The sequence below is a fragment of the Athene noctua genome, chromosome 19 (genome assembly GCF_965140245.1).
Source record: "Athene noctua chromosome 19, bAthNoc1.hap1.1, whole genome shotgun sequence".
In the NCBI taxonomy this organism is placed as follows: domain Eukaryota; kingdom Metazoa; phylum Chordata; class Aves; order Strigiformes; family Strigidae; genus Athene; species Athene noctua.
The window spans coordinates 4,793,860-4,806,187 of record NC_134055.1 but is presented as its reverse complement, the minus strand read 5'-3'; the positions used below and the strand labels follow the sequence as shown (position 1 = coordinate 4,806,187).

The following is a 12,328-nucleotide window of genomic DNA, read 5'->3' as shown; positions in this document are numbered from 1 at the left end:
AAATCCTGAGAATAGCCTAAATAAATGAAGCTGAAGTCAACATGGGCTTCTTAACATTTATTAATTAACCTATCAGTTCAAGGCTGCTAATTAATGTCATGCTTGGTTGCAGCACAGGAAGAAACCTCCCAGCCATGATGAACATTTGACAGCCTTGTAGATATGAAAAATGTCAGCTACACAGCCAGAAGGGTACACAGAAAGCACATCCACATGTGATCCAAATCCTTCATCCTTCATCCTCTTCATCAGCCAGTAAAATGCTTGTGAGCTGCTCCTCAGAGACAGTTAGTTCCTGGCAGGCTCCCATGGCCTGACTGAGGTAGACAGCAAGTATATGTTTGCACTGCAAATAACAGCGGAGCCAAGTTAACAGCAGGAGCAACGCAGGAATGTCGTGCTCAATCTGGAAGCCACAAAAATCCATCCTGGCCAGAATGGGTCTAATGAAGCACTCAGCCCTCCCAGGAACACGGTTCCCTCTTGGCACACCAAGGCCTGGCACAGGCTGGTGTTCCAGTTGCTCCAGGTCAGTTCTGCCATCAGGATAATGTAATGCAGGGATCTGACACACAGCAAAGTGTTACTGGCTCTTGATGTCCTCCCCACAACTGCAGACCAATTGGTTACCCTGAGCCCTTCCTCACTGGCACCAGGTGAACTGCACTTCATCAGCCAGACTCCATGTGGCAGGCCCATGAGCAGCAGTAGCCCTTGTTCCAGGAGACCAGGGATTATTCATCTCTTGAAAGTCGGAACAGTAATGTGTAATTAAGAACAAAAGCCCTCTCTAGCCCTTGTAAGGCCTAGTTCCACCCAAATACCTGGACTCCCAGAGGCCAGCTGATGCAGTGGGTCAGGCACAGCCTCCGTGGCCAACTCAACACTCACACGTTTGCTCCCTTGGAAACTCCAGGCTGCTCAGGTTCAAGGAGCAGAGCAGTGCCTTCTCCCCTGCGGCCCCAAGTTAAGGCAGACAACTTACCAGAAGGCTCTCGCTCTTCTGCAGTACAGTAAAACCAAAAGCAGGACACGTGCAGAAGTGGCAGGAACTGTAGCAGGTGTAGAGTTTGCCTGAGCTCCCAAGGACCTGAAACAAAGGCAGCCGGAGTCAGAGGCAGCACTCACTTTTAATTTCTCCAACTCTTAGCCTGTATCTGGCACGGTGTCCTCTCCACAACCGCTCACAGCATGCAACAGGGGAGCAGGTGCTGCATTACAGAAGTGTCCCCAAACACTGCATCGACCCACCTAAGCTTGAAGCTCAGCTTTCTCACAGCGTGCAGGCGAGGAAGCGCTCCTGTACGTGCAGAGCCCAGCTCCAGTCCCTTGTCTGCTGCTAAGAGATGAGGAGAAGGGCAGTGGCACAGAGCCCCCTCCCCTGATCTCCCGCAGCTGGCAGCAGAGCCAGTTGCCAGCCCCTCCAGCGAGCTCCCTGCCCCAGTACAGGCAGACACAGGATAGCTGAAGGTGACAGAGACTCTTGAGAAAGCTCATTTGTGCATCCATGGACCTGGGGGTGGAAGGAGAGCAGCAGCGAGCACTCGCAGTGAGGCCTTTTCTAACCAGCTCCAGTGGCTGGAGGCTGCAAAGGTTCTTGCTGTTCTGCTCCCAAAACCAGCTGCAACTAGTGGAATCCAGTTTTGTCTGGATAAACAAAGCTGGAGTCTCCAGAGAAGAAGCCTCCCCTGCTCAGTCTCTGGTTTGGGAACAGCACTGCCTCTTTTTCCCACATGCTGTTCCTCTGTACTGAGGCACAGAATGCAGGCAGCCAGGTGAGGGAAAAATTCATTTCCAGCATGGAGAAGCTGACAGGAAAACTGTGAGCTGCTGGACCTGACTGCGTGGTACAGAAAAGCCAACCTACAGATTATTTCTCTTTTGCTTTCTTCAAGACTGGAAAATAGCTTTTAGAAAGCTACTTTAAGAGCCAACTGCTCTGCCCTCCTCCTACTCCCAGGGAAGGGTCTGCAGGTCTTTAAGCAGAAACCTGCGCTCAACAGCATGGACTTTACTAACGCTCTGAGGCCTAAACCGAGTGCACCCCATGGCCAAAACACAACTGCCACAGAATATTTGCCATGTGTCTCGTATCTGCCACAGTGGGAGCAAGTGCTTTGTGTCAGCTCTGTGGCCTCGACAGCTGGCACTAACGCTTCCTGGATATTCCAGAGAAGAATTTATGTGGCTGTAATCACCAGCAGTGCCCTCCTCTGCACACAAGCCTCTGAGCTCTGACACCACACTCCTCTCCCATACCAGGCTTTAGATTCTGGTTGAGTTTGTGGCACATATTCACCTAAATCCAAAGATAAACACAAAAATGTGGAAAGGCAGTGGAGCTCTGCAGAGCACGGCTCCCCTTCAGGATGCCCCTGGCACTCCTAAATCCCTCCAGAGGAACATCGTCCCTCCTGGTCCAGAGCTGCACTTGCAAGGGGAGCCTTCCCCTGTCCCCCAGAGCCTTCTCTGCACCCCTTGCCCAACAGGTAATGTCCACAAGTTTAAGCTCTCCCACAGAAGCTCCTACGCCTCATAATCCCCCTTACTCCCAGCAGATTCAAAACACAAGACTCACATTCCCATTTCTGGGTAAACCATTCTTTTTTCAGTCTGGCCTTTACCCTGGGCCCTCCTTATACTCCAGGCTGAGTTTGTTTCACTTGTGATAAGTTTGTTTTTCTCTAGCCCCTTTGATTGTTTTTTTCCAAGATGAAGTATTCCGATGGTGCCTTTCCTTCAGAAGTGTTTTCCTTTGAGGAGGGGGGGAAGACACAGACACTGCCAGATTTGGGCTGAGTTTAGCGTTCCCCTGTCCTGACCTAGATGGCAAGAATACAGCGTCTGCCTAATAAGGCAGAATCTAAAATCCAAAGACCAAAAGAAAAAGGTGCCTCTGTTTCTGGCCAGCTGCAGCCAAGCCAGGCACTGGGGTGCTCTCTTGGCCCTGAGATGCTGTGAGATTTCCTTCCGCCGCCCTCATCTCCAGGTGCCTGCTGGCCTCACAGCAAGGAAAAATCACCTTGGTGGTGATGTCCCTGCCAGCGCGTGGGGATGCAGGAGGGCAGCTACTGCTGCCACCAGCACACAGCTGGGCAGCATCACAGTCTGTGCCAGGACTTGATGCTCAAATCCTTCACGGTGGGGCAGGCTGCCATACAGTTCTAGGAAATTCATTAAAAAAGACATAAAAAAGAATGATGCAATGAAAGTGCAGGATGTGAGCAATTCAAGGGACAGTTGGCAGGATGGCTAAAGCACTGCCTCTCCCCGTGCTAACTGGCTTCACCCCCACAGCTCACAGCATTTCCACAGCTCAGGCACAGACAATAGGTGCCCCAACTGGGGCCTGCTCACCACTCTGCACTTCTGCTGAATCCAGCACAGCTCCGCCACCTGTGCAGCAGGTAAGGCTTATTTATCCCTGACCTGGAGTTACAAGGGTTGGCTTTAGTCTGCAGCATAGGCAGGTATTATACAAGCTCTCCTGGGATGATTCGCAACTCTGAAGTAACATCAGCTCTTGGATACCCCATCGGTGCTACTCCTCTATTAAGTAGCGAGGACATTAATGCCAAGGCGTTAAATGACAAATCATAGCCTTGACTTGACTGAGGGCTCTTCTCTCACCTCAGTTCCTGAGGGCAAGAGCTGCCTACACTACAGACTGCAGTCCTAGGGCCTGTCTGAGCAGAGCCATTTCCCCCTGAAGCAGTACCTAAGATGTGCTGGGTGATACGGAACACAAACAGCATTTTAGCCTGGGAAGTATCAACTGGATTTGGCTACGATAACCCAAAGGAGTTTCACAATAGGACCAGCCTCATGGCCTCAACAGGAACAGTTCTCCACATCCAGCTGCAAGTGAAAGCACCACCTCACATTCCAGCTCAACCACATCTGGGTGCAAACGGCAGAGCTGCCTTTCTAGGGAATAAGTGAAAGGGATGACTGCATGCATCCAGGCAGCCACGGATCCCCCCCCCTCCCCACTGCACTGGGCATACTTTTCTGCTGAGGTAGAAGTGCACACAGCTGGGGTACGTGTCTACACCACACACACATGAATGAAGAGCCAGTGACACTACCCAGCTACTCTTAAGTGCAGTATCCCACTTAGTGTTTTGGTTTCTACAGCCCAAGATTGTGTTCCTGTCACCGCTCCAGCCAGCAGCCTCAGGGGAGGCTCCGCTCTTTTCTTTCTGGATCTCAGACAGCTGTGCTGAGGAAGAATTTCACAATGCGACCAGCCTTACACCCCCAGAGAAAATATCTCTTCAGATTCCTCTGTTAATGAACTCATCAGCATGGCCTTAATCAGCAATCAAGTTCCACTACAGTGGAATGGAAGCACACATACACCTGCAGGCAGGGACTGCATCCTGCAGGCTGCCCATCAGCTGGGGGGCCACAGGCACAGGCCCTGGGGGACCACTCACATCATACTCACATCACACCCCTCAGCTACAAAGGGCCTGGCTGAAGGCTGGGCTTGTCCTACATCAGCTCTTGGTGACCAGTCCTGGCTTACCTGTCCAGGGGTTCCTTCCCTGCAGGGGAAGTGGTGGTTCCCTCCACCTGCAGAGGGAGGAGGAAGAGCAGTTCTGACACTTGCTCTTTTTGGATGTGCACTGCTTGAAGGGAAAAGCCTTTAAGCATTTAATTAGTGAGGCAACTGCTGTCTAGGGGTCCTGGAAGCAGTTCTTCTTAGACTTCACCAAATATCCACAGGGAAACCCTCAGTTCAAATCAAAGACTGTTCTCGAGCCCTGTACGTTTATGAACCGTGCCTCTGTGGAGGGGCAGATGTCCTCTCCAAGGCCCCAGAAGCGATAAAGACTCCACATGTAAATTAAGCAATGCAAGCTCTGAACACAGGAAAAATGGTTGTGTCATTACCCAGGTCTGGCTTACACAGCTCTTCTCTTACCCCAGGTGACCCCAAAGCACCTCCACTGAAGGAGAGAAGGCCCTTTGCAAGAGGGCGTTTGGAAATGTTCCTCTTAGCTGCTGCAACAGTGAGCAGAGATTCCCCTGCGGAAACACACAGCAGCAAGTTCAGCAACGGAGGGGGCTGCGCTCTCTGAGGGGGTTAATAGTGCTAAGTAGAAGGAATTGGGTGCTTCTTCACCAAAATCTTATGGCACAGGGTCCCGCTGCCTTAGCTAGGGCACAGCACACGGTGTCTCCCTGACTCTGTGACTCCCTGGGCTGGATGCAGCTGGTCAGCAGCTCACAGAACTGACAGACTGTCCCCAACAGAGATGTTGTGGCACAGCAGAGCAAGGAATTTTCCATACCACAGAAAAGTCAGAAAGAAAAGTCAGAAAGAAAAGCCAGTGTCTCCTCCCTTCACCTGATGAGCCTCAGCTCCACCTCCGATCCTGTGCTGTATAGGGAATTTGATCTTTAGGGCTAAGGTGAGCCCTTCTGCCTAAAATGCTGTTTTATGAATGTTTCTGTGATTCACACAGACTTGGCTAGAGTGAACTAGAACAAAACCCACGGACTTGACCTGCATTGCTTCCTCCCATGCAGCAAGGATCCTATCACCAAGCAGAGGTCAAGAGTGTCCAGGACACAGGATTTGGAGTGCAACAGGGCAAGAAATGCAGTGATGGCAGATAACACTCTGTTGTGTACAGTTTGTAAGAGTAAGAACTGCCTTTGCTGGATAGGATGAAAGTAATAAAGCAAAATCAGCAATCCCTGGAAAACTTTCTTCTGACTGTACCCACAAACATGTAAGAAATTGTCTCTGACTGGCTGGAGCCATAAGGAAAGTGGTAGTGTCCCATCCTGTTCTAATTCTAGTCCATGGCTACTGCTCTCCAGTATCACTTTAGGAGTTTGTAAAACACTGATATTCTCTCCGTATTTATCCAAGTGCCTGTCCATGTTCTGTAAATATTGGCTCACATGTCAACTGGAAACTATAAAAAAGTAAGACTGAAGAGGAGAAAAACAGCGTGTACCTGGTATGCAGTCCTTCCACTGGGGGATGTGACTCGAGTGACAGAACGGTGATCCACCAAATCCAAAGCTGGGACAGCACACGGGCCAAAGATGAACTTCAGCCTGAAAGGGAATGTGTCTCTAGTTACATCACAGCACATTAAGACATCTGCCTTAGCCTTAATCCAGAGGATTTGGCCCTATGGAGTCCAGAAGGCCTGTAGCCAAAGGTTCCCATTGCCTCTCAAAATCCCACAGCTCCATTAATTACGCTACCAAGAAATGAAGTGTATTTGTCATTCACAGCTTTGCTGGCTTTCACCAAGCAACCACCAATCCCTGCCCTGTCCCTCTGAGACCATCTCAGCTGACAATTGCTCTCCTGGAAGACAGATGGGGCTCAGTCCTTACGGACAGCCTCCACTCTGCCAGCTATTTGGAGCATCTACATGGTTTTTGATATTCTTAAAAGAACTTTCAAATTTCCAAGCTGCTCCCAAACAGTCCCACATTTCTTTGCAAAATCCCACTCAGATTTAATTACAAGACATTTTAAAGATTTTTTCCTATACAGGACATTGCAGCTTACGTGCTTCTTCTTCAACACTATGATCCAAACAGTATTCTGGCTGCCTGCTGCACAAACAGGACATGCAGTGGTTCCTGTCCTGAACTAAAATGAGACAAAGTGCATCACAGACACAGAAGTGAGATTTTTTTTTTAGTCAGTGTCTATGACTGTGGCACAGTGTTAGCCATGTAGGTGAGGAGTTATCTTTGAGCAGAATTTCTGGCTTAACAGTCACTTTACAGATCACTGACTATTACAAAGGGAGTGTAGGTGAAGCAAGTCACGGGTTGTCCATACAGTGATACAATCAGACTTTTTGTTAGTATTCCCATAGTTCTTCTGATACAAACTCTGTGTAGACAGAGCACTGGTGCTTAATCAATTTATCAAACAGTGAATCTGGACTCTAAAACTGGAAACTTTGCTTCTACCCAGCACCCTAAATACGCTAGGTCTTCTTCAAGGGAAACTGCACGTCTGGCAGCAAAAGACAGACATGCTGGCAGAGAAGATGCAGGAAGGAAATCCTGGGGGAAGCACAGTGCTGGGGATCAACAGAGGTTACCAGCAACAGGCAGTGTCACACTTGCAGCCCAATTATCCTTCTGGCAGTAAACTGTGAAATTGTCACATGAGCACAATGAGCATAAACAGGGATTTTAGTGAGGGCAGCGCCAGGTAAACAAGAGCACATGGAGGCAGAGCTGCTAATGCTAAGGGGAAAAGGGCTCATGCTGGGACACGTTAATTGTACATACAGGTGTCCTGGATGAGTAGTTGCCCTGGATCAGATTATTGATCAGTTGGTCGTGAATCCCACCTCAGGTCACGGCCCACGCATCGTGCCTCGGAGCAAGGAGAGAGCAAGGATGATTCATAGCTCCTCCAGCAATAGGAAATGCAACAGCAGGGCTCCTTCCTCATCTCAGGGAAACTGGTTTAAACCCTAGAGAATGAGTCATTTTGTAGTGATCGTATCTTCTCTATCACAGGCACAACTGAGGCATAAATTATTCTTTCCTATGCACCAAACTTAATCAATAGGAAGCTAAAGACCAGCAGGGAAATACTTAAGATGTTTCACTGCACAGGGAGCCATGGGCTAGCAGTAGTTTTTTTTACATCTGTAATCCAGCTACCAGCAGGGCTCAGAGACAGCAAATTTATCCCAGATAAACACCCAGGGACAGCACATGCCTTATGTCCCTCCACCCTCGCTAAAAACCCTTTCCTTTTCCTTCCAAGCAGGACACATCACCATGCAGGGACGCACCACTGCACAGCATTTATAGATCAGAGAGCACCTGGCATGGGGGAAAGACACGGTTAACCAAGTTTGCTCAGGTACACGTTTGCTTCCTGCAAAACATTGCCTTTAAACAACTCTCTCCTTGGCCTCGGTCTGTGAGGCAGCACCATGGAGGCACATGCTGGCGTCTGGCTGTTGCAGAGCTTGGTGCTGTAAAATTCAACACCAGCAAGTGGAAAACCAAAGAGCTGTGGGTCCTGAAGGCCCAGTAATTTCCACCGACATAGTCATTGCCTGCACATCCCTGCAAGGAGGATTTTATCTCGTGCTGCTGCTGTGCAAGGGTATATGATAAGCTACATGTCAAATACGGACATCTCTACCCTTAGCCTATTGTCCAGACAGCTCATAGACTTAAAAGTTATTCTAGACCTGTATATCCAGCTGCTCTGAATGTGTTCCAAAGAGCTCAGGGGCAACCCAGTTAACTTTACAGACCTTTTATCCACTGAGAAAAATCTGTGTAGTCTAGATTAGTTACAAAGGTAAACAACAAGAAAATCAGCCGTGATGAAAAGATACTACAAAACATGAGCAGGACAAGAGGAGAAAGCAGAGGAACATTTCCAACTCTAGTGAAGACACAAAGAGCCAGGGCAGAGCCCTGGCGTCTCAGCAGCATGGCTGACCTACATGTCTGAGTCAATCTCATTGATAACAAGCCAAGCAGACAGACTTATTCCAGGAAGACCAAAACTTCAGTTGCACAAACTCAAGGCAATAAGGGTTGGCTTCATCTGAGAACTGAGGAGGTGGGTGGGGGAACACTCAACGTAAGACATTCCTTAATGATTAGGTTTGGGACTATAAGGGGGCTGAGTTTAATGAGTTTCAGTAACTCTTTCAAATTTAGGGAATTCTTTTTCCATGTATATAATTCAATCAGTCTAACAGGAAATAAGTAAGGAATGCCCAAAGGAAATTCAAGGGCTTCAGAGATTTGGAAGAGATTCAGAAATTAACTCGGAATACTTCTGAGCTGCTGGTCACAGGGAACTGATAGAAATCCGACTGCCAAGAGTTACCACCCAACTGTTACTAAACTTAACAAGGGAGTTTCTTTCCCCCTCTTTTCTTTTACAACAAGAAGGAAACAAAAAGCTGTGAGACTTGTCAAATATAATCCCACCCTTCAAAAGCCATTGTGGTCTCAGAAGAGGGAGCCAGCATGCACACCTTTCACAGGTGCTATGTTAGATAACTTTTGACTCAAACATATTAAGGCCTGAAGGGTTCCTGGTGATCTCCTCTCCTGGCTAAATTACAGGCAGGGAGGAACACAAAGATGAATCTGAAAAGCCTTTCTCACTGTGATGGGGCCTTTTCTCTAGCTTCAAGACCAATTAGGGCTGCAGAATCTCAGGATCTCTTAGGAGACTGCTTGGGAATGACTGAAATATTCACAAGCTTCAATCAATGCAAGGGTGATGAAGCTGACCTGAGACTTCCTCTAAACAGAAGAAAACTCTCAGGGTAATCTTCAAGTTAACAATTTCCCTGTGCAGAGAGATGATATGTTCACTTTTCCCTTTCTAACTTGCACGCTCATGACTCAAACAGAAGGGATCTCAGGATGCTGCTGTGCCCACAATGATATGAACATGGTGGAGATGCAGCACTCCATCGGCATGAATCACTGCAAAACACAATCCACTCTCACAGAAAACTTCCAGATCTGAGGGTGGACACAGAGCTCAGGTGAAACATTCTGGGTTTCTGTGTGTTTAATCTACCCAAATTAGAACAAGTCATCACAGGAGATTCAGAGATACAAAGATAATTCCAGGAATTTCTGGAAAAACCCTTGAGAATATCTCTTTGGACCTTTATTTCCACTACCAGTAAAACCACGTAGCAACTCTGTGTGAGAAACATGTACTGGTCAAACACAGTGAAAAAATATCAGTACTATGATGAGAACTGATTATCCACTGCCCTTTAGCAGGTCACCTGGGACAGGAAATGAAGCAAAAGATACTTACCCCAGCAGCAGGTCATCAGGGACTGCAAGAAAAAGAAAATGAAGCGTGATTTTGCTGAACTTCCCCACTGTGAGAGACATCAACATCACAGGGAGGCTAGTGGCTCCCTAAGGTACTCCCAGAGGCCACAGAGGACTGCAGTGCTCTAGTCATCCTCTCTAGCCACCAAAAAGCAACAAGGAGCAGCAAAATGATCTGCTAGGGTAGTGCTAAGTCTCTTCTCAAGTACAGCAATCAGAACCACAGGGATTAATTTTTAAAAGAAATCCAGAAGCCCAAATAGACTTACTTTTATAATATCTTCCATTTAAAAGCATGCAAGAAAAGGCATGCGGCCTCAACATCTTACTCTGCCACTTTAAGAAGCTGGTTAAAAATATATATATTGGTTTCCCTGAAACTCTCTTGGCATGAGTTGAGAACTCTGGCATCAAAACTTCAAAAATGTTGTTCTTTTCCCAGCATAGTCTTGCAGGGCGCCACTAGTTTATAGCTTTTTAAACACAGCAACATAATGTCTTCGCTTATTGGAACGTCTTGTTAAGATGGAAAGTTACACTTAAGAAAATCAGTCTGTTTGTTGTAGCTAACAGTTTAGGCTCTGATAATCTAATCTGATATTTCTTCTATCACTAGTGGGACACAGTGTATTATGTCCCTGTATTCCACTGGAAGATCAAGACTTTGACTTTAAAACCCTTTGTTCCAACAGTTAAAAATATTCTCTATGACTTACGCTGGTTTGACTCTTTCAACTTTATTCTAATTCTCTAAAATGATTGATCAGTTTGTTTCTGCAGTTATGTCTCAGTGTATGTCTTAGTACTATTTTGATGCTTTAAGGAGAATTATATCTTAAGAGGAATGTTGACTTTTTTTCTTTCTAATCTACAACAGGATTTATAAAGCTCTTTTTAAAAGTCATGTGTAGATTCTGGATCTGCCCTAACCTGACAGGAGCCATACTCCAAGTATGCCAAAAACCTGCCACTGCGCTCAGTCCGACAGTTTAGACATTAAGTCTCTGCCCATTCCCCACTAAAATATAGCGCTCAGACTTCTCTGAATGTTTATTTGGTTGGTTTTAGTGCAGTGAAAAAAATTCCTTAAAGGCACTTTCCTTAGGAAAAATCCATTCTGTGCTACTTATCAAGTAAACACAAACAGTAATATCCTCTTTCAGCACAGATTACAGAACTACATTAGTAATCCAGAGCGCAATGAAGGTAATTGTGCTTAACTAGCTGCTAGAATTGGCCAGAATTTAGCTGTTGGCTTACTTGCTTCATTCAGGCAACGGGAAAGTTGTTCTTTGCCCTGGGATCTCGGACACAACACCCTCTGCCGGTCAGTGATCGTTTTTATTAAGATTTCCCTTTTCACTCTAGGTTTGAAAATAGTGAGTCTACAAAACCAGCAGTACAGTAGGCACAACAAGCTGCCTGCCTAGAAATATGTAAATTAACACTCCTCCAGTGCAACCACTTTGCAAGCAGGATTGTCCTAGGCCTACGTTAAAAAAAAGTGTCCAATCTGGTCTAATTTTCGAAAAGGCCTGACTTTGAGAAGGGGGCTGCTCCTCATTATCTGTGCTTCAAAGCTCTGTGTGTCGTTTCCAGATAGGGACACAAAAGCTGGAAACACACGATACAACCTGACATTCCTGAGAGAGAAGTACCACCCCTTACGTGACAGAGTCTGCAGAAGATGCAAACAAGGGGAGGCCAACAACCCTCATTGCTACCTGCAGGTTTGACAACGCCAGCATTACTGGCCCACTGCCTGCTGGGATGGTTCTGGTTTTCTTTACATACCGTGTGAGGTCTCCTGAAAAGCCTTTCTGATCTCTCTCAAAAGCTCTTCTGCTACTGCTGGCAAGGTACTATCCATCCCATTGGCACTGGGCTCCTGACTGGAAGCAAGACAGAAGAGGAGACAGTGGGAAATTATTAAGGTCACTGCAGATACTCTAAACCAGGACAGTTTATCTGGGCAGTGCTCTATCTCAACCCTGCACGAGCCCAGGGAAAGGCATCCTCAGCAACTTCTGAAATGTGTTTTTTACACATTCTTGGAACAAAGTAATTCTCAAAAACACACGGGTGTCTCTCAGATATGTATAAACAGACCCCGTGGAAGGGGACCGGGCACATACAGCTGGCAACAGGAAGAGGCTCCAGGCTGCAGCGTCCCGGCGCTGGGCCAAGGCGGTTCCGGGCAGAGGAGGCCGCGCAGCCCGCCCGCGCCCCTGCGGCAGAGGGGCCTGGCTGCTCCCGGGCTCTCTCAGGCGAGGCCCGGCGGCTGCCAGGCCCCGGCAGCGGGAGCCACGGTGGCTACTCCCCGCTGCGGCCCCCGGGGCTCCCTCGGCACGGCGGAGCCGCCGGTTCTGGGACGGCGACCCCGGGGCCGGGCCTACCTGTGGCAGCGCAGCCGTGAGGGCGCGTCTCCATAGCAACAGGCGCCCTTTGCCCCCGGTGACGCACCGGGCCGCATCACGTGGCGAGGGCGAGC

General features: G+C 48.0%; 1 protein-coding gene across 2 annotated transcripts; it reads right to left on the bottom strand.

The window, feature by feature from the left end:
• Nucleotides 1–5: 5 nt before the first annotated feature.
• ZSWIM7 (zinc finger SWIM-type containing 7) lies at nt 6–12,299 on the bottom strand. Of its 2 annotated transcripts, none has more exons than XM_074923209.1 (6): nt 11,632–11,729; nt 9,818–9,839; nt 7,347–7,472; nt 5,976–6,078; nt 986–1,090; nt 6–346 (listed from the first exon to the last, which is right to left on the bottom strand). In XM_074923209.1, the coding sequence occupies exons 3-6, from the start codon at nt 7,448–7,450 to the stop codon at nt 230–232; spliced, it is 429 nt and encodes a 142-aa protein (XP_074779310.1). In that variant the 5' UTR covers nt 7,451–7,472; nt 9,818–9,839; nt 11,632–11,729; the 3' UTR covers nt 6–229. The 2 variants fall into 2 exon arrangements, with proteins under 2 accessions (XP_074779310.1, XP_074779311.1); XM_074923210.1 differs by lacking the exon at nt 7,347–7,472 and adding an exon at nt 12,234–12,299 and having other exon boundaries at nt 13–346.
• Between the last annotated feature and the right edge of the window lie 29 nt (nt 12,300–12,328).

Excerpts from the sequence above, each read along its gene's own strand:
- ZSWIM7 (XM_074923209.1), bottom strand. The coding sequence starts at position 7,450 with ATGAGGAAGGAGCCCTGCTGTTGCATTTCCTATTGCTGGAGGAGCTAT. Across the intron at positions 1,091-5,975 it reads GTGGAAGGACTGCATACCAG|GTCCTTGGGAGCTCAGGCAA; the intron begins GTACACGCTGTT and ends CCTTTGTTTCAG. Across the intron at positions 347-985 it reads AGAAGAGCGAGAGCCTTCTG|TGCAAACATATACTTGCTGT; the intron begins GTAAGTTGTCTG and ends TGTTATTTGCAG.